We start from the raw sequence: 25,898 nt of genomic DNA, 5'->3' as shown, positions 1-25,898 counted from the left end.
GCACTGGTTTTATAGTACACTGTGGTTTTGGGGGCTACTGCTTTATGACATGATACTGCCATCTACTGATGCAACCCGTAAACTGCACAACTGTGAGAAAATAGTTTACAAATAGCAGTATGCATCAGTTATAGAGAACATTGATAGTCTCAAGTCAGATAGATAGATAGATAGATAGATAGATAGATAGATAGATAGATAGATAGATAGATACCTCCAAGAACAAAAAATATAATCTTCCAATTTGCATTTGGCACACATGAATCACACTCTGTGGTTACTAAAATGCTCTCTTCCCTATCCCTTCCCCTACAGTGTCACTGTTACATGGGTAAAAGGACCAGGATATCAGATATATCAGCTGCTATGAGACCCAACAATTAAGGGGGCTCCACTGAGACCTAGGAAGCAGTTAGTGGTAACTATGGAAGTGACAATGCCTGTATCTGACATAATTGTAATCACTTTCTTTATAGGCTGTCATGTCACAGTGTACATGTATGTGCATTATCCATGTGCTATGATATCATGCATAGTATTTACTTAGTTTTATTACTTAGTTTTCAACTCAAACCCTAAATTATAACAGAACCCCCTAGAAATCCTTCAGCAATGTATGTGAATGGGATACTTTGTCAAATTCATATTTACAAGAAAAAATACAAATGGGGCAGATTTATTATGCATTTGGGACATGAAAAAGTCATAATTTTTGGCATACAAGGGATTTTCTTTGCAGAAATTATGACACTCAATAAATTCTGTACCCCCCTCCCCATATTTCAAAATGAGTGCAGAGTAGAGTGGGGATCAAGGCAGGCCGGGGTGGGGGATGCTATAACGTGTGCTAGAAAAATGGCTCAAGTAATAGGTAAGATTTACTTCTGTAGCTCCTAAAATATGCATCAGCATGAAGTGCCAATATTAAGAAATCGCTCCCAAGGTTTTTAGAGTATACTGCATATTTGCTGTTTTTTGTTTTTTGTTTTTTTTTTACAAGGGACAAACATCTGCACAATCTGCAATCCAAACAGCTGCAGACTGTACACATTTTATCCGTAGATTTCTGCAGTGGATTCCCTTGCCTACAAGCCATGACCGCTCTAATTTTCTAATGGATCCCAGCAAAGCCTGAGAAATGTCCATCAGATTTCAAGGAGTTTTCACTGTAGCTCTGTTGACTATGCAACTTTGGCTCCAAAAAGCATTGGTGTCAGAATTAACAGAAGAAGCCCCACAGTGTAAATAAAGCCAAGCCTACAAAATAAGTTACAAGACAGCACACCAAACAAAATGACATTATTATTCAATGATGGTAGTGATAGGGTTGTAATAACTAATCATTTTTCTATATGACATTAGTTGCATGTTGCTGCCCTCTGGTGGCAAGATCCCTAAATTACACAAGCATGAAATGGCCTTGCTCTGCCACATACTGTACATACACTATGTGATCAAAAGTATCTGGACACCTGACTGAAAATGACTTACAAGCTCGTAGCACCCTCCATCAGTAATGCTGGAATTCAATATGGTGTCGGCCCACCCTTAGCCTTGATGACAGCTTCCACTCTCGCAGGCATACGTTCAATCAGGTGCTGGAAGGTTTCTTGGGGAATGGCAGCCCATTCTTCACGGAGTGCTGCACTGAGGAGAGGTATCGATGTAGGTCAGTGAGGCCTGGCACGAAGTCGGCGTTCCAAAACATCCCAAAGGTGTTCTATAGGATTCAAGTCAGGACTCTGTGCAAGCCAGTCCATTACAGAGATGTTATTGTCATGTAACCACTCCACCACAGGCCGTGCAGTATGTACAGGTGCTCGATCGTGTTGTACGATGCAATCGCCATCCCCGAATTGCTCTTCAAAAGTGGGAAGCAAGAAGGTGTTTAAAACATCAATGTAGGTCTGTGCTGTGATAGTGCCATGCAAAACAACAAGGGGTGCAAGCCCCCTCCATGAAAAACACGACCACAACATAACATCACCACCTCCAAATTTTACTGTTGGCACTACACACGCTGGCAGATGATGTTCACCGGGCATTCGCCATACCTCCCTGCTATCAGATCGCCACATTGTGTACCGTGATTCGTCACTCCGCACAACGTTTTTCCACTGCTCAATTGTCCAATATTTACACTCCTTACACCAAGCGAGGCATCGTTTGGCATTGACCTGTGTGATGTGTGGCACCCAACCACCTGACCACGTTCGAAGTCCGTGAGTTCCGCGGAGCGCCGCATTCTGCTCTCTCACGATGTCTAATGTCTACTGAGGTCGCTGATATGGAGTACCTGGCAGTAGGTGGCAGCACAAGGCACCTAATATGAAAAACGTATGTTTTTGGGGGTGTCTGGATACTTTTGATCACATAGTGTACATTCATTAGTTTTTCTTTGCACTTTTTTTTTTATAAGAATCAATATAAACTTTCAATACATAAAAGTATATCTGGCAATGAACATAAAAAAACATATTCATCATTTATAAAAAATTAGATTTGGGGGATCTTGTGAGTGGCTGACTTCAGATTAAAATAGCTACCAAGGCAAACCTAAGACTTAGTACAATACTAATAATAGGACAATTCCTTTAATATGGCATTAGTGGGAGCTGGTGTAAATTATCAAATTACTGTATTTTCTCAGCTCTATCTATTATTTCTGGACTATTCAATCATTGTGTATAAAAGATTCAGTCAATGACTTATAAGCATGTATAATATAGTGGGAGTCTCCATACTTTACACTGCAGCACTATTGGCTGTGCTCTGCATAGGTAAAAGTCATCCACAAGCTCACTAGGACATAGAGGGATCAGATAACATGCTGACCACAGAATATATAATGCTTTCCCCAGTATATATAATGCTCTTCCATATGCCCCACACAGTATATATTTTGATATTCCCAGTGGCCCTAACCCTTTATAATGCCTTTACTATGCACTCCACAGTATAATGCTCTCCCCAGTGCCTCTCACAGTATGTATAATGCTTTCCCCAGTGCCTCCAGTATATACTGTATAATGCTTTCCCCAGTGCCTCTCACAGTATGTATAATGCTTTCCCCAGTGCCTCCAGTATATACTGTATAATGCTGTCCCCAGTGGCTTTACAGCAATGCTTAGCAGCCCCCTTCTCATGGAGCTCTCTGCTACTCTCCTCCTCTTGCCACTGGATAGGTGTAGCAGGCCCGCACCAAGCTGCAGATATCACTAGAAGTCAATTGAAAAGGAGGTGGGACAGCGAGCTGGAGTCTTCCTGCTTCACCACTCTATCTGCAGATACAGCTGTTATTCATACATGTGGCTGATGATACTTGTATATGTCTGCTTATGTCTTTAACCCCTTCCCGCCGATGGCATTTTTTGATTTTAGTTTTTCGTTTTTGACTCCCCTCATTCCAAATCCCATAACTTTTTTTTATTTCTCCGCTCTCAGAGCCATATGAGGTCTTAATGTTTGCGGGACAAATTTTTCTTCATGATCCTACCATTATTTATTATGTACAATGTACTGGCAAGCAGGTAAAAATTCAGAATGGGGTGGATTTGAAGAAAAAGTGCATTTATGATATTTTCTTATGGGCTTCATTTTTACGGCGTTCACTGTGCAGCCAAAATGACATGTCCCCTGTATTCTGTTTTTCATTACGATTCTGGAGATACCTAATTTATATGGTTTTATTTACATTTCCCTTAACAAAAATCCAAAACTATGCCAATTTATTATTTTTTTCTAAAAGTCGCCATATTCTGACAACTAACTTTTTTATACTTCCGTGTATTTCCTTCTTTTTTTAAGGGGCCGGGTGTACTTTTTAGTTCTACCATTTTTGGGAATTGCTTTTGCTTTGATCATTTTTTATTCAAATTTTTATCAGAGGCAAAACTGTGAAAAAATAGCGGTTTGGCACTTTTAGTTTTTTTCCTACTACGGTGTTTACTGTACAGAAAAAATATTTTTATAGATTTGCAGAGCGGGCGTTTTCGGATACAAGGATACCTAACATGTATGTGTTTCACAGTATTTAATTACTTTTATATGTGTTCTAGGGAAAGGGGGGTGATTTGAATTTTTTATACTTTTTAATTTTTTTTATTTTTTTTTGTGGTCTTGAACCCCAGGGGGTCTGATCACTAATGCAATGCATTAGAATGCTAATGCATTGCAATACATTGCTAAAAATCGTCATTTCTTTTGCAGGCTGGATAGAGCAACCTGCAAAAGAATATCACTGCAGACAGGCCAGGGAGCCTTTACAAGGCTGCCGACTGTCATGCCAACGTGACGTTGGTCCCGGAAAAATGGCGCCTTGGTCAGTTTTGACCAAGGCGCCGGAGGGGTTAATGCCTCCGATCGGTCTGGGCACCGACAGGAGGCATTAGCGCTGGGTGTCATAGTTGAACACCCGGCCTCCCCCATAGTAGTACGGCAGATGTCAGGAAGGGGTTAAAAGAGTCTGTGTGGAGGGGGTGTACATTTCGCCCAGACTACTCAGGCGGGCGAGATGAGAAAAGTCCAGGAATGATTTATTCTCAGCAGACAACTTTTATCTGCAGAGCATTTTGTTACATACTCAGTATTGGGCTGGATTTTTTTAGGAATGGAAGGTAGGTTGGCAGTGGGACCTGTCATTCCACCCCCCTCCAGTCCACACTTTGTGGCAGTTTTTGCAGCGTGTCAGCTGCTGTGAGTTCTCCTCATCAGTGAGGAAATAAGAAGTCAGCTCCAGCAGCAGAACTAGGACAGAGCTTGGTTGGAGAGCCAGCAGGTAGGTCGCACTATTGGAGCTGTCCTGGATGATTCAACTTGCTATTGAATCTGTTATTCTAGGTGAGGTAACCTATTCTATGTTCAGTTAGAGCCTAGCCAGGCAGCAATTTATTTTTGTATTGTTTTCTTTTGTTGCTGCACTGTTTTTAGAGTGATAATAATGATGATAATAATTTTTGGGCTAATAATCAAGACTTGTGTGTCTATGCCACCCCAACTAGCAACCCCAGACCCTCACAATATACACACGCACACACACACACACACACACACACACATACACACACTAAACATCTCACACACTTTCTAAAAAAAAGTTTTGGGTGCCGTACTGTGAAAACACAAACACATTTTTATTTCTTTCAAAGTTCTTTATGTTTTTAAAAGCATTAAAACATAAATAAAACTATATAAATTTGGTATTAGGCCCTGTTCACACGGGGCACGGAATGACGGATTTTGGTCCTGATTGTGATGTGGGAAGCCACATCAGAATAGGGCCAAAATGCGCCTGCCACAACCATCGCGGCTTCCCGCTCCGGAGTAGGCCCAAATAAATGGGCCTAGTCCGGAGGGTGCTGTCGCGAGGCGGACGCCACAGCTGAATCAGCCGCGGAATCCATCTGAAGAAAGGGCAGCTCACTTCTTTTTCCTTGAAGCGGGAACATGTCGCTCACGGAAAAAAGTAAGCTAGAAGTCTACATAGACCTCTATTGTGAGGGGGCGGATTCTGACGTGGATTCAGCGCCAAAATCCGCCCTCTCTTGCTCCGTGTGAACGAGCCCTTAGTTAATTTTAAGATAATACCCGGTCACATCTGCGTTCAGGTTTCTGTTCGGGAAGTCCGCTTGGGGACCCCCCTGAACGGAAACCTATTCACATAAAACAGTGGTTACCTAAGGAAACCTGCGGAGCTCATAGACTATAATGGGGTCCGTGTGGTTTCCACTCGGTGATCTTGCAGGACTTTTCTCTCCACATATTTCATGAGGAGAGGGGAACAGAATGGCCGAATGCAGATGTGAACTGGGCCTAAGTGAAACGAAAGAGGAACGTCAATAGCTCTTGGCCAATCAACATTCTTCTGATCCCTCTTGGATATGTTGATTTTCTAAGAGCCACTGATAAACAAGACTTAGCTCACATTGAGCTATTCTGCTGACATGTTCCACTTAGGGGCAGCAGGACTATTATCAGCTCCTGCAAGGTCAGACAATTAGGAGGGTCTACTCTACAGTAGCAGAATCTACAAAGGACACTGCTGTATGAGAGGCAGAAACACTAACAGTGAGACTCAGCCACTGCCCAATAACCTCATCTGTATTGCTATGTACAGGGATAATGCACTCATTCATATGGATATATCTGTATGTACAAGTAGAAGAAAAAGATGGAGCACAGGAGTCAGAGGGGCCTTTGGTAAAGTTTCTAAAAAAAAATTTAAAAAGTCAACAAATACAAATTTTATAATTCAGTTTCTTAAATAAACATCACAACAAAGTAAATTGAATTTTTTTTGCCTTTAACCCATTATGAAAATTAAATGCTGATTTCTGTATAGGGCAACATGAAAACGCTACAGCTCACCTTGCAAAAAGCAAGACCTCATATACCCAGATGGAAGCTAAAATAAATTCTAGCTGTTATATGGGATGTGGGAAGATAAAAATAGACGAATTCTGGAAATATCAAGTACAATATTCAAATTTCAGTCTGTTATGTAACAACCTTTGCAGCATACAGATCCCTCTTTCTTTGATAGGTTATGCTCAAACAAGGTGGGTTTTTTTTAGAAACATGAGAGAGAAATACATATTTATGTTCTCTAAAAAAAAAAAAAAAAAAAAGAGACACAGCACAACCTGGTACAAAACCATCTCTGGAGCCATTATTTGTATATGCAATACTGGATGGATGACTGCAATCTATTACCCAAGGGCTCACTTAAAGGGAGTGAGATAGCAGGAAAATCAAACCTATGACAGTACCTTGTAGAGCTGTTTGTACACTTTCCAAAGATGCCTTCCTTATTCTGCTTTGCAGCTCCATATTCATGAAAATCAGTGATTTATGTGTATTCATATTACCTGGAACCACCCCTAACTGCAGACAATGTTTGACAAAGTAGAAGAAATGCCCTTAAAGCCCTATTCAGCTAATTTGCATTACAATAAGATGCTGATTTTCCTAAAAATGGAGTTACCATGCAGAATAAGAAAGGCATCTTTGGAAAGTGTAGAAGCTCTACTGGGTTATACTGCAGCTTATTTACCATTCAAAGTGACAGGTCATTAATATTTGTAACCTTTAGGGGCCGTTCACACCACTGAAAATGAAGAGGAATGTCACTTCATTTTCTGGCCGCCGGATCTCCGTGGCCTTCTGCCGTGACAGGGTCTAATCAGCGGGAAGTCAGCGGCAAGATTGAGCAGGACACTTATTTTTTCAGCATCCTGCTGCAATCTTTGCCGTCCACTGAAAACAATAGGAAACAGAATCTGGGTAGAATCCCCTTCAAATTAGTGCTAGATTTCTACATGTGAACACCCCCTTAATATCAATGACTCTTTATGACCTCCAGCACAGACCTGCAGCTACAGGGAACAAGCTGACCCACAGGAGACAAATGTACATATTGGAATAATGATATATATTAGGTTGCAATCTTTTAGGATTAGGTTTGGGACAGTCCACCCATTACTGTATTTTCAGGTTTATCAATCCTGTTATATAGCGCTTGAAAGATATTATTGCTAAGTCCAGTGGAAGTGACAGATCCTCATCTGAGATGACAATTACTACAGTGACGAATATATAGATATTAATACTGGCATCAGAAACCATTCATGTCTCTATTATAAAACAATCCTTAAAAGGCACGTTTCTCATTTTTACTCCCCATTTACCATATATGTATGATGTATAGGTTAAATGTATGCCTCTGATGAGTGCCATACCGTAACAATTGTCACCATAGTCTTCCATTGTAAAGAAAAACAAACATATGTTTAGTATAGACATTTCCCATGGGATGAGAAAGCATATCTTCTTTACCCTGACTTGTACGTTTAACATAGGACAAAACCAAAGTGTGAACATACCCTAGGTTATACCATCAAGTACAGGCACATGTAGGATGAGGAAGTGGACAGATAGTCAGGGCAAAATTGGGGAACAGAGCAGGAAATATATACTGTGAATGCAATATCTGGACACTACTTGACCTGTGACTAATGTGCAGTGGATAACATAAATGCACTCTATACAGCTTGTGACTACTATAGACACTGCTATGGCACAGCCAATTGTATGCGCACTGGTAGGGTTGTGATCCCTATATGAACAGTCATCTATATAGGTTGAATAGTAAAGTCTTCTACAGATGATCTCATGGGAACCCAAGCATAATAATGACACATGGTTCTTGATGTCCATCATTTTCACTCTTCACTCAATTCTAGCAAAATGTAAGCTTACCCTGATCGTCGTTTTCCACCCCGTGATGGCAAAGGCCCAGCCATCCTCACCTGCCCGGTTGTCATCGCAGCTCCTGGTAACGTCACTGATCCCGGTATATCTGTGGTCATTTCTGCAAACCAAAAGTCAGAACATTAAATACTGAAATACCGATTCCGGAATAAATAATAAAGTGTGTGCTATATATACAAACTACAATTAATAGCATGTAGACAGAAAAATTCACACGTCTTCCCTCTATTTTATATTTACAGGTCATTTTTATACTAATAGACCAGGGCCACAGGGATATTTGCAGTGCGCTCCTCTGCAAGCTGCTGCAGCAATAAGCACCAGAAGTCATGTGGTGTCTTCTGCGGTCACCTGCAGGATTCTCTACAGAACCTCACAGATGTCAAGCTTTGTGACAAGCCGCAAATGAAACCCACAGCAATAACTCTGAAACTGAATAAAGTCATGCTGTAGGTCATTCTGCACTGCAGGTTATAGGCACAGCATTTATTTATCTATCATGCAACCAACTGCGAGTACTGCCTGTCTGACAACTGCCATACAGTGAACTTCTTTCATCCAAGTCCCAGATTATCAGACATTATGGACAATGTGACATTTATAATCCAAGTACCAGATTTTCTGACAATGTCATGTTTATTATCCAAGTCCTGAATAATCAGGAATTCTGAACTATGTGAAATATATGAAACAGTACAAAAGATTTCAGAATATGTTGAATATGAGATTTTTTTTCTATTATTGGATGAGAGACTATTGATAGTTTAGCATACTATTAACCAATTTTCCTTCAAAATCGTTTAAATAAATATATATAAAACCACATTTTTGGATTTCTAAGTCTATGCTTATTGTTCTTACAAGCTGAATGTTATTATATGTCACATAACATAGTTTAAGGTGTCCCAAAATCCCATAGCTGATTGTTTCACAGCATGTTCTATACAACAGATGAAGATGACTTAATGCTGTACACAAATGTGATAACTAAAACTTATGACTACAACATGACATAATAAAGTAGCGGAGTCTGTCAAGACACTGGCAAGGTTTACTTAAGATGCTCACATCGCTTCTTTATATCTTTTATCCTTTGTAAGAGACACAACTGTCCTAAACTAACTCTCTGAGCCGCAAGGATCCCCAGACAGGAACCTACAGCGAGCATGTATGTCACTGAAGAAGCTGCCGTGACCCATAAATGAATTAGCAATAATGCCGTCTCCACAATCCATCTGTTAAATCCAAGCAGAGATTGATCGACTTCCAGTGACGACCACCACAGACAAAGACCACTATAAACTAGGCCAAAAAACCTGGTACATAGTGGATAACACCCTGCTGACAAAAGCAAAGGTGGGTGACAAAACAAAGGATAAACTTTTACCTCCGAGAGAAGGATTAAGTAGGAGCTGAGGTTGTTTCCTCCTAGTAGAGAATCGTGCACTGAGAACCGAGCATCATCAGTATGCAAGAAACCTGGCAGCAATGGCTGAGGTGGAGGAGGGGCAGGAATTTGTATTCCGCTCAGAACAAGACAACATCCCTAGCTGCCTCTGTTCACAGTGATCGTGATTCTACCGCCTGCACAAAACTGTCTCAGTAGCAATCCCACACCAAACACCGCCAGCAAATCTCATATCAAACAGGTTGGATATTGGGATTTCTTCATGTGTAATACAAAAGAATGCAAATGGCAAACTCGCATGTAATACATTCAATCTGTAAGAAGGGCAAACGTTCACTTCAAATTGGGTTTTAAAAAGACAGATTTTTAACCTCTCAATGTGTATTAAAATTTAAAAAAATGTAAACAGTCTATTTAAACATGTAGTAATAAGAAATAATAGTAACACCTAGTAATAACCTATAATACAGCTATAGGCAGACAACCATGTGCTTTGTCAGTGTTTTATCACAGGCCTGTGTATGTAACTGTGGGCCTGGGGCAAAACTCAGGACAAGTCTTAGGCCCCGATTCACATCTGTGTTCAGGCTTCCATTCAGGGAATCCACTTGGTGACCTACCCGAACGGAAACCTATCTGCATAAAAAAGTGGCTACCTTCAGGAAACCCACGAACCCCATAGACTATAATGGAGTCTGTGTTTTTTCCACTTGGTTTCCACACAAAAAATGCGGAGAGAAAAGCGCTGCTTACAGGACTTTCTCTCCGTATACTTCATGTGGTTAGGGGAATGGCCTGAATGCAGATGTGAACCGGGCCTTATACCTGTCTGTTTTGGCTCACTAGATGAAGTAAATGGGTCCATGAACGTAGGGGCTACATATGAATGTCATCCACGTGCCATCCAAGCCTTTTTACCATGGACCAGGAACATGCACACTGTAGTATTCATGCAGCCTCATCATGAAGACAGATGTCTCATTTATCAGGCCCCACGTTGTGGAAAAGCTACTTTTTTCTTGCAGATTTTACTGCGTTTTGAGAGCCAGGGGTGGATTGAGAAGAAGAGAGAAGTATAAGTACTTCCTGGAGATTTCCCATTTCTTTTGTAGTCATTGTTGAGTTTGGCTCAAAAACACATCAAAATGTGCAATAAAAAAGCAGCTTTTCTGCAATATGGAGCCTCAGCCTAACAAACAAAATAAAACTATTGGTTTAAAACATTTAGAACTGATCCTATAGTCTAAAAGACACAAGCATACTGTCTCAAGGGTGGAAGAAAAATCAACGCAGCAACTTAATGGGGTTTTCTGGCCCAAAATTAATTTATCACACTGATGACCTATCCAAAGAATACGTCATCGATATCTTATGTGTGGGTGTCTGACACCCAGATCCCGCACAGGTGAGCTGTCCCCGTAACCACTGCATACCGAACTTCACCTATTCTCTAGCCCCATTCACTGTCTGCAGCTCTGCCCCTATGACCTAAATTGGAGAAAACTGCTTCTGCTCCCATCCCATTGAGAAGAAAGACATATAACAAAAAACGGAGAAAGAAAGTTTAAAAAGAAAGGGGAATGGTAGAGATCCACTCCTTGTTCATCCATATCATTGTGGAACTAGTATCATCAATGTCTACTTGGGGATAACCAGCAAAGTCAAGCTGGCCATACACATTAGACTTCAGATAGCTGTCATCCGCCAAAAGCAAATGTGTCTCAAGCAAAGTTGCAGTGTATCCCAGATGAAACTCTTGAAGGCATTATAGAGACTATTAAAGACAATGTTTGAAATATTGATGGTGATTGCTTGAAAAAAGTTAAAGGAATCGGAGAACAATGTACATTTTGGACAGCATTCATTCATATGGAGTCAAGTGACTGAACTATAGCCTAAAACTAATATGTCCTGCCTCCTTTGAGTAAGAAATATGCTGAAATCTCACCTGGCCCTGTGTTCGTACGTTTATTCCAATGTATTAGAGCAGTTTGGAGCGATGGATTCATCCTTAGGGCTCTAACTTTTTCACTTAAATATTGTGAAATAAATGAGTATCAGTAAAAGAGACCCAAATGTTCATGGAGAAGAAGGCATTACATTCAGGTAAGTCTTATCTATCTAACTGTGTAGCTGGTTTAATGTGCTCCGTCCTGGTGACAGACTCCTTGAAGGATGAAGATGTTGGGGGTACATGGGAGAAGAAGGTGTGCTAAGGTTTTTCCTGGTTTATTTCACTATGTGTAGATACAGAGCCTATCAATATCTCAAAAACACTCCTGTTTTTGACCATGTTGGGTTCTCTAAGTGTTCGTAGCTTCCATCAGTTAAGCTAAGGTGTGAGTATCATTGGTTTGCTTGTGTGGCACTTTAAGGAGCTTATTAATATAAAAAGCTTTTTCTTTCTTAAGTTTTCTGAATCACACTCTTCCAGGCTTCCCAACGGACTGGCAGATGGGTAATGTCTTCAGAATGCTAAACATGGAAATCAGATACCGTCTGCCCCACAGCAGCCTGGCAGATCGTATCTATGATGAAATTAGAGCGTTCACTGCCATTCCTTAGTAGAGGTTTCAGGAATGGAGAAATACAAGAAGACAGGAGTGTGAGCCAACCACATCCTACTTCTCCACCATGTTCTGGCTCAGAAACACGTTCCATGTCATGGAAGAAATTCTCAGACTGATCATGGCTTTGCTGAACTGAGCTCTATTGATGCTGCGAGTTCCACCCCAATGGCAGGTCTACTGTTCTTCATACAACCTAATATGAGTACAGGGCAGGACATCATAAGTCACTACAATCCTATGAGTTCTGTCCAGCCGAACCGTGGTCAGTCAGAGAAATGCATCTGTCACACGGATCTCATTTCCCAACCTGAACACAGCCGTATGAACGGGCCCTAAAACTAAATTGACAGGGTTCCAATAATGGTGTCAAGGGAAGAAGTGGGCGAGTATGTGCAGTCACTTTACATTCAAGGAAATGGGAGGGAAGGAGGGCACCAGTAATTTACAGTACAATACATGTCAGTGATATTTTATTAGCATGAACCAGAAAAAAACAAGTCAGTGGGGGAATATAAGCATGCTGTGGATTTCCAAATTCTCACTACGTTACCAAAAAGTCACAGATTTTCACTCTGAATTTAACAATTCATTGGGTGAAATTAGCAGAAAATCTGTACCAGAGCACTGCCAAAATTCTGTTAAATCTGTATATAATGTATCATATGCCTGAACTTACCATAATACTATATATATATAAATTGTTCTCAGATCTCATGAATACGACCATTTTTAACAGAAAAAGGGCACATCTCTACATTCTGGCTCAAAAAGTAAAGCTTTGACTAGGAAACCCCTCTATTGCAGTCATACAATCTTCATGTGTTTAACCCCTATCCTGGATTTAAAGAGGTTGTCCAGGGAGTTAAATTTACCTGACTTCCTCTGGCGGTTTCTTCATGTGAACGCAGGAGAGAAGAGAGAAGCAACCCAGGGGTTGGAGCTGATTTTGGACACGTGACCTGTGGTCGGACCTAGGCCAGAGGCTCCCGATCCAACATGAAGAAACCACCGGAGAAAGTTTTAACAACAAGGATAACCCATTTAAGAACAAATTAGTCCTTAAATTCGCAAGAATTAGTTGTCACATAGGCTGAACATACAGGGTAAGTGCACAGTAAAACCCAGGAAACACCATATTGTACATGTTTGTCTTGGAAAAGCCATCAGCGTAATTCAGGTGCAGATGGTAATGTCAACATGTATCGTGTCAATACCCTGTAGACGCGAGCTGTCATGTCTCATCTGTAAGCCGCATATAGACAGACAGCTCTAAGTGACTGCTGTATTCTGCAGGCGATGTCTTCAAGTCAATGATGGGAAATACTCTAGAAGGTAGTACAACTTTAGACGTTTTCTCCTATTCATAAGAAATATTGTTAGGATTGGTGGGGGGCCATCTGCTCAAACCCCCCACTAATTTCAAGAACAAGGGTCCAATGGAGCGACAGGCTGAGTTTTTGCCCAGTCGCTCCATTCGTTAAGCTGTGAAAAGTTATAAGGTAGGGTTCACACTACCGATGGTGTCCGCTCAGAAGGTGTTTGTTTAACCGGTTAAGGACCAGGCCCAAAAGTATGTTAAAGACCAGGCCTTTTTTTTCAAAACTGACATGTGTCACTTTAAATGGCAATAACTTTGAGACGGTTTAACTTACACAAATGATTTTGAGATTGTTTTTTTCGTAACACATTATACTTCATGTTAGTGGTAAATATTAATCAATATTTTTGTATTTATTTATAAAAAAACTAGGAAATTTGATGGAAATTTTGAAAAAATTGCAATTTTCAAAATGTGAAATTCTCTGCTTTTCAGGCAGATAGTCATACCACCCAAATACATGAATAAATATTATCTCCCATATCTCTGCTTTATATCGGCATCATCTTTTGATTGTCTTTTAATTTATTTTGGACGTTACAAGGCTTACAAGTGTAACAGCGATTTTCTAGATTTGCAAGAAAATTCTCCAAACCAATTTTTTAGGGACCGCTTCAGTTCTGTAAGGAATTATAAAGGCCTATATAATAGAAACCCCCATAAATCACCCCATTTTCAAGACTACACCCCTCAAATTATTCAAAACAGCATTTGGGATGTTTGTTAACCCTTTAAGTTTTTCATAAGAATAAACATAATATGGAAGTGAAATTTAGACATTTCATTTTTTTTCATTAATACATTCATTTAGACCTAAAATTAACACATTCACAAAGGGTTAAAGGAGAAAATGCATCTCACATTTTGTTATGCAATTTCTCCCGTACACAGAAATACCCCACATGTGGGCGTAAACTGATTTTTGGGTACACAGCAGTGCATGGAAGGGAAGGAGCGACACTGGGTATGTGAACAGCAGATTTTGCTGGAATAATTTTCAGGCACCATGCCTCATTTGCAGAGACCCTAGAGTACCAAAACAATGGAAACCCTCCAAAAGTGACCCCATTTTAGAATCTACACCCCTCACAGAATTCATCAAGGGGTATAGTCAGCATTTTGACCCTACAGTTATTCCACAGATTTTACTAACATTGGGATGTGTAAATGAAAAATTACTAAAATGTCACTTTATCCCCAAAGTTTTAATTTTCACAAGGGGATAAAGGAGTAAAAGCCCCCCACAGTTTGTTAAAAAATTTCTCCTGAACACGGCAATACCCCATGTGTGGCCATATTCTGCTGTATGGGTACATGGCGGGGCTCAGAATGGAAGGAGCGCTATTTGGCTTTTGGATGGCAGATTTTGCTGGAATAATTTTAGGTGCCATGTCGCATTAGCAGAGCCCCTAGAGAACCAATACAGTGGAAACCCCCTAAAAGTGACCCCATTTTGGAAACTACACCCCCCACAGAACATATGAAAGGGTATAGTGAGCATTTTGACCCTACAGCTGTTTCACAGATTTTATTAACATTGGGGCATGAAAATGAAAAATTACTTTTTTTCCAATAAACTGTCAATTTAGCCCCAAATTTTTCATTTTCACAAGAGGATAAAGGGGAAAAAGCTCCATAAAGTTCGTTAAACAATTTCTCCTGAACACAGAAATGCCCCATATGTGGCCATAATCTGCTGTATGGGAACATGGTGGGGCTCAGAATGGAAAGCGCTATTTTAATTTTGAAGGACAGATTTTGCTGGAATATTTTTCAAGTCCCATGTCGCATTTGCAGAGCCCCTAAAGTATCAATACAGTGGAAACCCCCTATAAGTGACCCCATTTTGGAAACTACACCACTCATAGAATTTATCTAGGGGTAGAGTGAGCATTTTGGCCTCACAGCTGTTTCACAGATTTTATTAACATTGGGGCGTAAAAATGAAAAATTACTTTTTTTTCACAATGTATCGTCCATTTAGCGCCATATTTTTAATTTTGCAAGTAGTTAAAAAATTAAAAGCCCCCCACAGTTTGTTACAAAATTTCTCCTGAACACGGCAATACCCCATATGTGGCCATAATCTGCTGTATGGGTACATGGTGAGGCTCAGAATGGAAAGAGAGGTATTTGGATTTTGGAGGGCAGATGTGGCTGGAATAGTTTTGAGGTGCCATGTCACATTTGCTGAGCCCCTAAAGTACCAATACAATGGAAACCCCTCAAAAGTGACCCCATTTTATAAACTACACCTGTCATGGAATGAATCAAGGGGTATTATCATTTTGTGCCTAAAATGCTTCCAAAAAATGAATGTCCAAAATGAAAATTGAAATTTTGAAAGAAATATGCCATTTCGGTGCCCAATACGTTGCACCCACTTTGTGTTGTCAGAGACCTGTACTCCTAAAACTATTAAGGGGCCATCCCGAGGGGCAAAAAATGATATATGTGGGTGTAAACTGCTGCTTGGGCACACAGCAGGGCTCAGAAGGGAAGGAGCACTGCGCTTTTTAGCTTTTGGGGTACAGATTTAGAGGGACTTTCTGGGGGCCATGTTCCTTTTGGAGAGACCTGGAGGTAACTGTAAACCCCATTTTGTAGGGGCAAGTTTAGGGTCTCTGCAAAAGTGTCATGGCATCCAAAAACCAAACCATCTGTGCTCCATAAACCCAATAACCCTTCTGTGTCCGTCTGTGCCCTAATATCAGTTTATAACCACTTATGACATTACGTACGTTATCCCGGGTACACCAGTGTCATACATGTGCCCTAATATCAGTTTATACCCACATATGACATTACGTCCGTTATCCCGGGTACACCAGTGTCATACATGTGGCATAAACTGTAGTTTGGGTACACAGCAGGGCGCAGAAGGGAAGGAGCGCTATTTTGGTTTCTGGAGCACAGTTTGGTTTTTGGACGTCACTTTTGCAAAGCCCCTGAATTGTCAATAAAGTGGAATCCGCAGACATGTCACCCTATTTTGGACACTAGCCCACTGATGGGATTTATCAAGTGGCGTAGCGAGAATTTTTAACCCTTGAGTGTTGCATTTATTTAGTTTCCAGAAATGAAATCGCAACTGATAATGAGAAGTTAAAAATGAAAAATTTCCAGAGATTCGCCATTTCAGTGCCCGATATGTTGTGCCCAACTTATGTCATCAGAGACACTCCAAAAACTGGTAAGCGGGTATCCCGGGCACAACAGCTTTTAGAGCATTCATCTCTGATACAAGTCGGACACAACATATTACGCACAGAAATGATGTATTCCTGGAAAAATGGTCATTTTCACCTCTCACAATCAGCTTCGTATTCATTTATGGATAATAAGTTATAGCAAAACTTGGGGGCTAAAAATGCTCTCTGTACCCCTGGATAAATCCTTCAGGGGTGTAGTTTCCAAAATAGGGTCTCATATCAGGGGATTCCACTTTACTGGCGTTTCAGCTGTGCAAAAGTGTCATGGCATCCAAAAACCAAACCGTCTGCGCTCCAAAAACCCAATAACCCTTCTTCCCTTCTGTGTCTGGCTGTGCCCTAATATCAGTTTATACCCACATATGACATTACGTCCGTTATCCCGGGTACACCAGTGTCATACATATGTCATACATGTGGCATAAACTGCAGTTTGGACGTACAGCAGGGTGCAGAAGGGAAGGAGCGCGATGAGGCTTTTGGAGTACAGATTCAGATGTTTGGTATCTGGACGCCATGTCATGTTTGTAGAGCCTGTAAGGTACCAGAAAAGTGGATTCCCCAAAGGAGTGACCCCATTTTGAAAACTGCACCCCTCAAAGAATTTATCAGGGGATGTAGTGAGTATTAGTATCCGGACGTGACTGCACGGCGGATGGCGAAGAGGGAATATATAAGCGGTGCGGAGAACATTGCAGACACCAAATTCCCTACTATGTCCCAGTAGCTCCTATGATTGGGGGAGTCACTCTGGGGGTCACTCTGGGGGTCACTTCTGGTGTCTGTTCCCTCATAAGCTGTAAATCTGGGGTGTCCACTGATATTCGCTCACACTGCTTATACATTCCCTTCCTGACGCCGCCAGTTGTATTCTAATAATTTGGCGATTTTGGTTTTTTTTGTCTTCACATTACTAGATGCTATATTTTCTTTATTCTTTTGGTGACGTGGCCATATAAGGGCTTGTTGTTTGCGGGATGTGATGTATTTTGTAATGACACCATTTTTGGGTGCCTACAACATACTGAATACATTTTATTAACTCTTTCTTGCTGGATTTAAAAAAAAAATAAAAAATCAATCCTGGCATTGAGTTGTACCCTTTAAATTTTGCGCCATGCAGCGTACAGTATAAGTAACATGTAGCCTTTATTCTGCGGGTCGGTACGGTTACGGCGATACCTCATTTATAGTATTTTTTTATGCGATACTAATTCTGCAGAACAAAAACACATTTGGGGACATAAATCAGTGATTTTTGCATCGCCATCTTCTGAGAGGCGTAACATTTTTATTTTTCGGTTGACAGTGTTGGTTGAGGGCTTATTTTTTGCGGGACAACCTGCGCTTTTTATTGGTACTGTTGTGGGGTGCATATGATTTTTTGATCACTTTTTATAGCATATTTTGTAAGGTGATATGGTGAAAAATCATTACTTCTGGCGGGTTTTTTCCGTTTTTTTTTTCAGCTGTACACCATATACATTAAATATAATTTCAGTTTTATTGTACAGGTTGTTACGGACGCGGCGATACCAAATTTGCATTGTTTTTATTAATTTTTAGTACTTTTTTTTATATAATTCATTTTGTATAGAGAAAAAGGGATTTTTGGGCTTTATAACTTTATTACTTTTTTCATACACTTTATTTTTTTTTAACTTTTTTTTTTTTAACTTTTTCATGTGTCCATTTAGGACACTTCAATCAGTTGATGCTTTGATGAAAGCATCAACTGAATCTGCACAATAGCAGACAGGACACGAGCAGGACACAAGCCTGCTCGTGTCCTGTAAGCTGCAGAGGAAGTGAGCTGCATCGCTCACTTCCTCCATCGGTCGGCAGGATCAACCAGGTATGTGGGGCTCCGGTAGTCTGGGGTCACTGGCCAGACCCCAGACTACCTTTTACTGACATCGGCACCCCCCGATCTCGCCGTGGGGGGTGCCGATCAGCTTCAATCTTCGGCGGATCCCTTTCGATCGCGCCGTGATGTTTCACGGCACGATCGAAAGGGTTAAAACGTTCAGTCGGAACTGAGTCCGACTGAACGTTGTTGAGGGGGTGGTTAGGTGTTAGTAACACCTAACCCCTGCCCTCCCCCCGCCCCACCCCCTGCCTAGTGAGTCTCTGAAGACCGGCCGTAAATTTACTATCGGCTGGTCTTAGAGACCAGGACTGCTGGCCGTAAATTTACGGCCAGCGGTCCTTAACCGGTTAAAAAAACAAACACCTATCATAACGGACAGTAACTGATGGCTACTCATAATGACAGAAAGTCCTGCATGTAAGATTTTTTTGTCCGCTTGAAAAAAACGGACATGGTTGTAATCGGACACTAAAAGACACAAACGGACACAAGATAAAATCCCATTGAAATGAATGGAAATTGCAAATGTACCAGCTTGTGTTTGTTGCTAAAAATCTTATACGGACAATAGCCACGGACACTGCTGAGCGGACACCAACGGTAGTGTGAACGCCCCCTTAGTAAAATGTATACAATTCAGTATATATTTTTTTACTGGAAGTCTATATTCAGAGAAGCATAGCTGACCTTAAAAAGGTATAAAAGATACTGGCCTGATGGAGGACACTCTTTTTGTCCTGTTGGGGACCTATGGCTATTTTAGGCTTATTCACGTGGAACCTTTGCAGTGGATACTCCAAGTATATTCATAAAACATAATGTGAATAGAGCCTGATATTTACTTGCAGTTTATTTTCCATACAGCAGGTTATTCAGCTGCTTTTTAACTCTTTTAGAAAATAGCTGCAATCTTTGGGTACAGTTTCCATTAACTCTGCCCCATAGGCGCTGGCTACATTCATGACTGCAGTTTAGCTACATTACCTAGTAAACATCATCAGTGGCTGAGATAGGTGCCCTCTTTACCCCCATGCTTTACACTGCAGGTATGCTTGCTACGACTGACTGCTGTGACACAAGTCGACTGAAAACTCTACTTTTTGCAAGCTAATAAACCACCTGAGGAAAAGAACGTAGATGACAGATACATACCAAGGGAAATAAGCCTCAATGATGGTAAAATCTGGATAATCTATCAGAATAATATTATTATCTAAGATTATTAGAAGAAAACTATGATCATGTCATCATCAAAAAATTCTATCCGGACAAAAAGACTAAAAACAGACCTCCAACAAGAGCCGAGTACTCACCGCTGGGGTTCACTGCTGCTGGTGTTGCCATGTTGTAAATGAGAAGTATACAGATTATACCTGCAAATAATTAACAAATGTAAACTGCGGAGAAGGAGAGAGCGTTGAGGTGGAAAGTTCTGGATGACTGGATGGGAATTAGTCATTGTGTGAGTAAGCATGGGAACAGAGTGGTGCTATACACGGGACAGTCATCACATGTCCACACAGACCAGGTACACTGGGACTTATAGTTCCACAAAAATCTGGGAACGTATGAAATGCTGAACCTGTAAACTGGGAACCAACATAGCGTTTATGGTGAAAAACGGTCAGAAATAAGACACCTCCCACTTTTTGACTGTTAAAATGGACCATCAAAGTGAAGAGTTCAATTGAAATCAGTGGCCAAGTGTAAACCAAGACAGTGTGAGCATACACCAGATTTATCACAGTGACGGAGGCTGGATGATACATCTGAAGTATCCCAGTCTAAGTTTATAGCACCTTTTAGTTGGCTTACCCTTGGTTCACATCTGCATTTGGTAATCCCTTTTGGAAGTCCACATGGGGACCCACTGATCAGACTACCGAACGCATTTGCAAGCGGTGTGCAGTGAAAGCACCCAGACCTCATAGACTATAATGGGGTCCGTGTGCTTGCCGTGAGATCTCCGCACGAATCATGTGGACAAGAAAGTAGATTGTGAAGTACTTTCTTGTCCTCATGTTCCCTGCGAAGATCTCGCGGCAAGCACATGGACCCCATTATAGTCTATAGGGATCCATGTGCCTTCACTGCACACCGCTTGCAAATGCGTTCGGTAGTCCGTTCGGGGGAGGACCTCATGCAGACTCCCCCAAATGGATTACCGACACAGATGTGAACCAAGGGTTACTTTGAGATAAACTTTTGGCACACTGCAGTACATGTAAACCATGGCCTATATGTCTGACCATCAACACCCACGTGTTTGGCAAGTCAAAAACTTTAGGTGCACAAAGATGTGCCATACAGTGTCTAGTAGTAACCACGATAGCAAATCTGGGACAATGTGTTGCACAGCCCTTTATTGCCATTCACGAGAATAGAACCTTAGTATAAATTGTTAGCAGCCGGATCCCTTATCCTTTTATGTATGTGGCACCATAGTAAGGGCACAGTTACACCCAGCAGAGTGTTTGCAGAAATATCAGCGTCTAACCCATTCATCTAAGCTGGGCTTGTAGAAATCCATGTGCTTGTCCCCAAAACAACCCCTTCCAGATGAATGCAACTTATCTTTAGGTACAGAAATGTCTGCAACAAATCTGCTGTGTGTGAATATATCCTGATTAGAATTATACAGTGGACACAATGTCTATGACCAGCAAGAGTTAGCATGTAATATACATATATAAGTATATATTATATTATACATACACATGCATACTACAGTACACTCTACACTGGACTGTGTACACACTATATCATACAGTAATAGCAATATTTGGCTAAGTATTGCAACATCTCTAAACCCAACAACAAGTCCAGGCTGAGCCCATCACATAACACATGGCCCTGGTGCTACAAGGTAACTAGTGTAGATGTGACCCGATGTAACTGGTGCTGGTGACATGTAGAGATCAGCCGGGACATGCACAGCAGAGCCGGGACATGCACAGCAGAGCCGGGACATGCACAGCAGAGCCGGGACATGCACAGCAGAGCCGGGACATGCACAGCAGAGCCGGGACATGCACAGCAGAGCCGGGACATGCACAGCAGAGCCGGTACGTGCAGAGATGAGCCGGTCCATGCACAGCAGAGATGAGCCGGGACATGCACAGCAGAGCCGGGACATGCACAGCAGAGCCGGGACATGCACAGCAGAGCCGGGACATGCACAGCAGAGCCGGTACGTGCAGAGATGAGCCGGTCCATGCACAGCAGAGATGAGCCGGGACATGCACAGCAGAGCCGGGACATGCACAGCAGAGCCGGGACATGCACAGCAGAGCCGGGACATGCACAGCAGAGCCGGTACGTGCAGAGATGAGCCGGTCCATGCACAGCAGAGATGAGCCGGGACATGCACAGCAGAGCCGGTACGTGCACAGCAGAGCCGGTCCATGCACAGCAGAGCCGGTACGTGCAGAGATGAGCCGGTCCATGCACAGCAGAGCCGGTGTAGTGAGGGCAGAATAACATGATTACGGCAGCATTGCGCTGCCCGGCACAAGGCCACATCCCGGAGGCCGGTACTGCATACTCACGGTGCCGCCTCCCCCTCCCACTGTCCGGTTCCTTTGTGCTGCCGCCGGTGTCTGGCGCTGACAGGGAGATACCGCGAGAGCTGGGAATCTGTACTGGAGACAATCAGGAGGGGAGAAATGGTGGTGTTGCCATAGCAACAAGTGAGCGCCTGGCCATGAAGGTGGCGTTTCTATAGCAACCCCGAGGGAAGGAGGGAATGGGGGACGGAACAAGGTGCTTTCCAAGCGCGCGGTGTGGTTTACTTCCTAGCGGCTGCGGCTCCGGCACCGCTCACTACGGGACTACACGCGTATACTGACAATAGGGCTCTGCTCTAGCGCTGCCATCTAGTGGCCAAACACAAAACTGCAACTCTCTGCTGACAAATGTCACGTCTGGGGCAGGTTGGTAGTTTTGGATGGACCGTGGAGGGGTAGAAAAATGGAAGTTGTTGCACATTTATAATATTTACTTTGCCGACTTTCACATGCAGGGCATTACATGATTTTGGAGTTTGTTCTAGTGTTTCTTGTAATGTCCTTCATGATCTTCAGCGGTTTAGAGGTCAATAAATAAGATCTCTGGGTTGCTTCACAACAATAGAGGTGCGGCTGCCTCGGGCCCACCTGGGGGCCGCCATTAATACATCTTTTACTTTTAACTAGATTGGTGTCTTCAGACATCGATCTAGTTAAAACGCTTCCTGCAATTCTTGTAAACCGCAAGCCACTTTAGGACACCGAGACCACAGACAGATGTCCGCTTTTCAGCACAGGCGGCGTGATGACATCACAACATTGCACCTCCTGCGCTGAGACGCAGATGTCCTGTGAGTGGACAGGGAGGAAGCATCGGCTCCATTTGTCAAACAATTTCGGGCAGGTGAGAATAACTTTGTTTTTTGGGGGGGGTTTAGCGAAGTTGTGGGTATTTTAATGGTATAAGGGGTTGTTAGGAGGGGGAATTATAAATATAAGGAATGGGGGATTATGAACATAAGAGGGGTCATTTATATAAGGACTATTAGGTGGCAATAACAATACAAGGGGGGGTTATTTATATAATGGGCCATTAGGGAATATCATTTATATTAGGAGACATAAGGGAGTGGTCATTGATATAAGGGGTCATTAGAGGTGCAGTATTTATGTCAGGGACATAATATAAGGGCGCAATTAATAAAGCCCAAGTGACACCTTAATTGAATTAATGCTAAGACCCCCACGTAGCGGGCTAAAGCAAAAAAAGCGCTCCTAGAATAAACGAGGCAGTAATGCATTGTAATTTTTCCCACAGCGCTTTTCACAGAAGGTCCGCAGAGGTTTACTCTGCAGACTTTCTGCTTCCATTATACCTATAGGGAAACCACCAGCATTTCCATAGGTATAAGTGACATGCTGCAATTTCAAAAACCAAAATCAAAAACGGTTTTAGAAATCGCGGCGTGTCTGCTGAATGCATATTTCTGTAATGCGTGGATGGGATTTGCTAGAATCCCATCCACTTTTCAGGAACTGTAAAATGCCACTTTTTTTCCTGACGTTTTCCCCATCCCATCCCCACTTTGTAGTAAAATATACACAGCAGACATGCTGCGATTTCCAAAACAGTTGTGGTTTTGTAAATCGCAACATATCGACGGAAACACCTGCGGTTTCCCTATAGATACAACTGAAGCAGAAAGTCTGCAGTGGAAACCTCTATGAACTTTCTGTGCAAAGCGCTGTAGGAAGAACCCCCCTGGTTTTTCCTACAGCGCTTTTTTTCTGCGGGATGCCACTTGGGGGCTTTGCCTAATGGAGTTTTTTACTGCTTATTTTTATTGATGATCTATCCTCAGAATAGATCATCAATAAGAGATCAGTGGATCCCCACTGATGAGCTGTATGAAGGGGCCATAGTGCCTATTTATATCACATGCTGTCTAATTCCAGCCTTGTCACATAGACGTGTATAGGATGAGGCTCAGTTATATGACATGGCCACTATGAAATGAATGACACTATGTAAACAGAGGAGGGGTCACAGCGCTTACACAGATACCATGGTTCATTCAAACAGCTGATCCTGGGGGTCACGGGTATTGGAACCCCTATAATTATAACTTTTAATTAGGAAACACCTGAGGCATTATTAATAAGAGGCACTACTTAAAGGGGGTACACAGGGAAGTTATTAATTTAAAGATGCATTTGGGAGTATTATTAATTATGGGGAGTTAGATTATATTATATATTTTATAATTGGGGGTAGCAGCAGGATGGGTGTGCAGGTGAGGACAATGTGGGTCAGGTGTCTGGAAAAGTAAGGAAACAAAGATGTCTGTGCTGCAAACTTTACAGAACCTAGAAGAAGTGGCCATGGCGGTCCAGATGAAAGAGACAAGAAATGGGAACGATTAGACGAGACATCATCTATAAGTCCCTAAATGTAACTGCCCTGTATTCACCTAAATCGTCTGCAGAGCCCTGTATAGAGCCAATATATACCAAAATACGGTCACCGTATAGTGATAATATCATTATACCTAAGTTGGGGGCCCACTTGGACATGTTCTCTCCCCCTGTGCTCATCCCCTAGCTATGCCTCTGGTTCTTTGGGAAGGAATTCCGGCTCTGTAAATCCTGTGGCTACTTTTTACCATAGGTTTGTTCACAGATTATATTGGACACAATGGGGCTGATTAGAGTGAACCCCGCGCTGCGGATTCTGTTTCTGGGTCAGCTGCGGAAATATTTAGCAGGATGTTTTTTTTCAATATTAATCCTTGCACTGACAAGGGTCTCTGAAAATTTTGCACCTCTGGCTGCCAGAGCAATTTTCACTGTTTTGAGATGGACAAATCAAACCTAAATTGCAACATTAAAAAAGCATCTAACAGGGATAGGGATACAGGAAAGAAAGATTAGGGCAAGGTTAGCTCAATGTCTGGCCACATAGTAGTCATATAGCAGGTGGGAGCAATACGGAGAGCAGTCTAGCTAGATGGTCACAATCAGCGCCGCACCTCCCATGAGGCAACCTGAAGCGACCACTTCAGGCGGCGCTATGCCAGGGCCCCGGGGAGGGTGGCATTTTTGCTTACCTAAGCTGTCCTGGACTGGCTTAGCGTCACCGTGCGGTGGATTGGGGAGACCGCTGGAGCAGTGCTGCTCCAGCGGCCTCCCCTCACGCTCAGGCAGAGAGCAGGTACTCTCCGTGCATGCTCTCTGCCTGCTAACGCCGCTCCGCCACGCCCCCTTCGCTCCGCTCCGCCCCGCCGCCCCTTCGCTCCGACCCCTCCTCCCGGAGGGGGAAGCTGCTTTCTGTCGTCCGCCTCGGGCAGCGAAAAAGGCAGGTTCACCCCTGGCCACAATACCCAGTGAACTACACTGATCCCTCAGAAAGGATGGTTGGGGTTCAAATCTCATTCTGTTTAACACATTTGCTGGATGTAGTTTATCCCATGTATCTCTGCAGTGTATAGGTCTGGCTGGTAGTACAAACTGTTGCTCCAATTGAGTGTGAGAGGCAGGCAATCACCTCCCACATACTGACACCAGCGCAGCAATAGCTTAGCAGTGGTAATACAATTGATCCCAACCTATCAAATTTGCTACACTTCAGGTGTACACTGACATCAGCTACGCACAGACTCTGCAGTGGGAGTGCGGTTGATCTCTAG

At 42.4% G+C, this 25,898-nt stretch overlaps 1 protein-coding gene across 2 annotated transcripts in view; it reads right to left on the bottom strand.

The window, feature by feature from the left end:
• The window catches only part of ARNT2 (aryl hydrocarbon receptor nuclear translocator 2), an 88,157-nt gene extending 65,723 nt beyond the window's left edge, over nucleotides 1–22,434 (bottom strand). The window contains exons 1-3 of one of the 2 annotated variants that reach the window (XM_075273305.1): nucleotides 22,255–22,434; nucleotides 20,020–20,079; nucleotides 8,257–8,368 (exon numbers count right to left, since the gene is read on the bottom strand). In XM_075273305.1, coding sequence (XP_075129406.1) covers nucleotides 8,257–8,368; nucleotides 20,020–20,050 — 143 coding nt within the window. In that variant the 5' untranslated portion in view covers nucleotides 20,051–20,079; nucleotides 22,255–22,434. Of the gene's footprint in view, nucleotides 1–8,256; nucleotides 8,369–9,655; nucleotides 9,688–20,019; nucleotides 20,080–22,254 lie in introns of those variants that run through there. The other variant, XM_075273306.1, reaches the window with a different exon arrangement.
• Between the last annotated feature and the right edge of the window lie 3,464 nt (nucleotides 22,435–25,898).

This window comes from Leptodactylus fuscus, chromosome 5, assembly GCF_031893055.1.
Source record: "Leptodactylus fuscus isolate aLepFus1 chromosome 5, aLepFus1.hap2, whole genome shotgun sequence".
Lineage (NCBI taxonomy): Eukaryota > Metazoa > Chordata > Amphibia > Anura > Leptodactylidae > Leptodactylus > Leptodactylus fuscus.
This window is presented reverse-complemented; position numbering and strand designations above follow the sequence as displayed.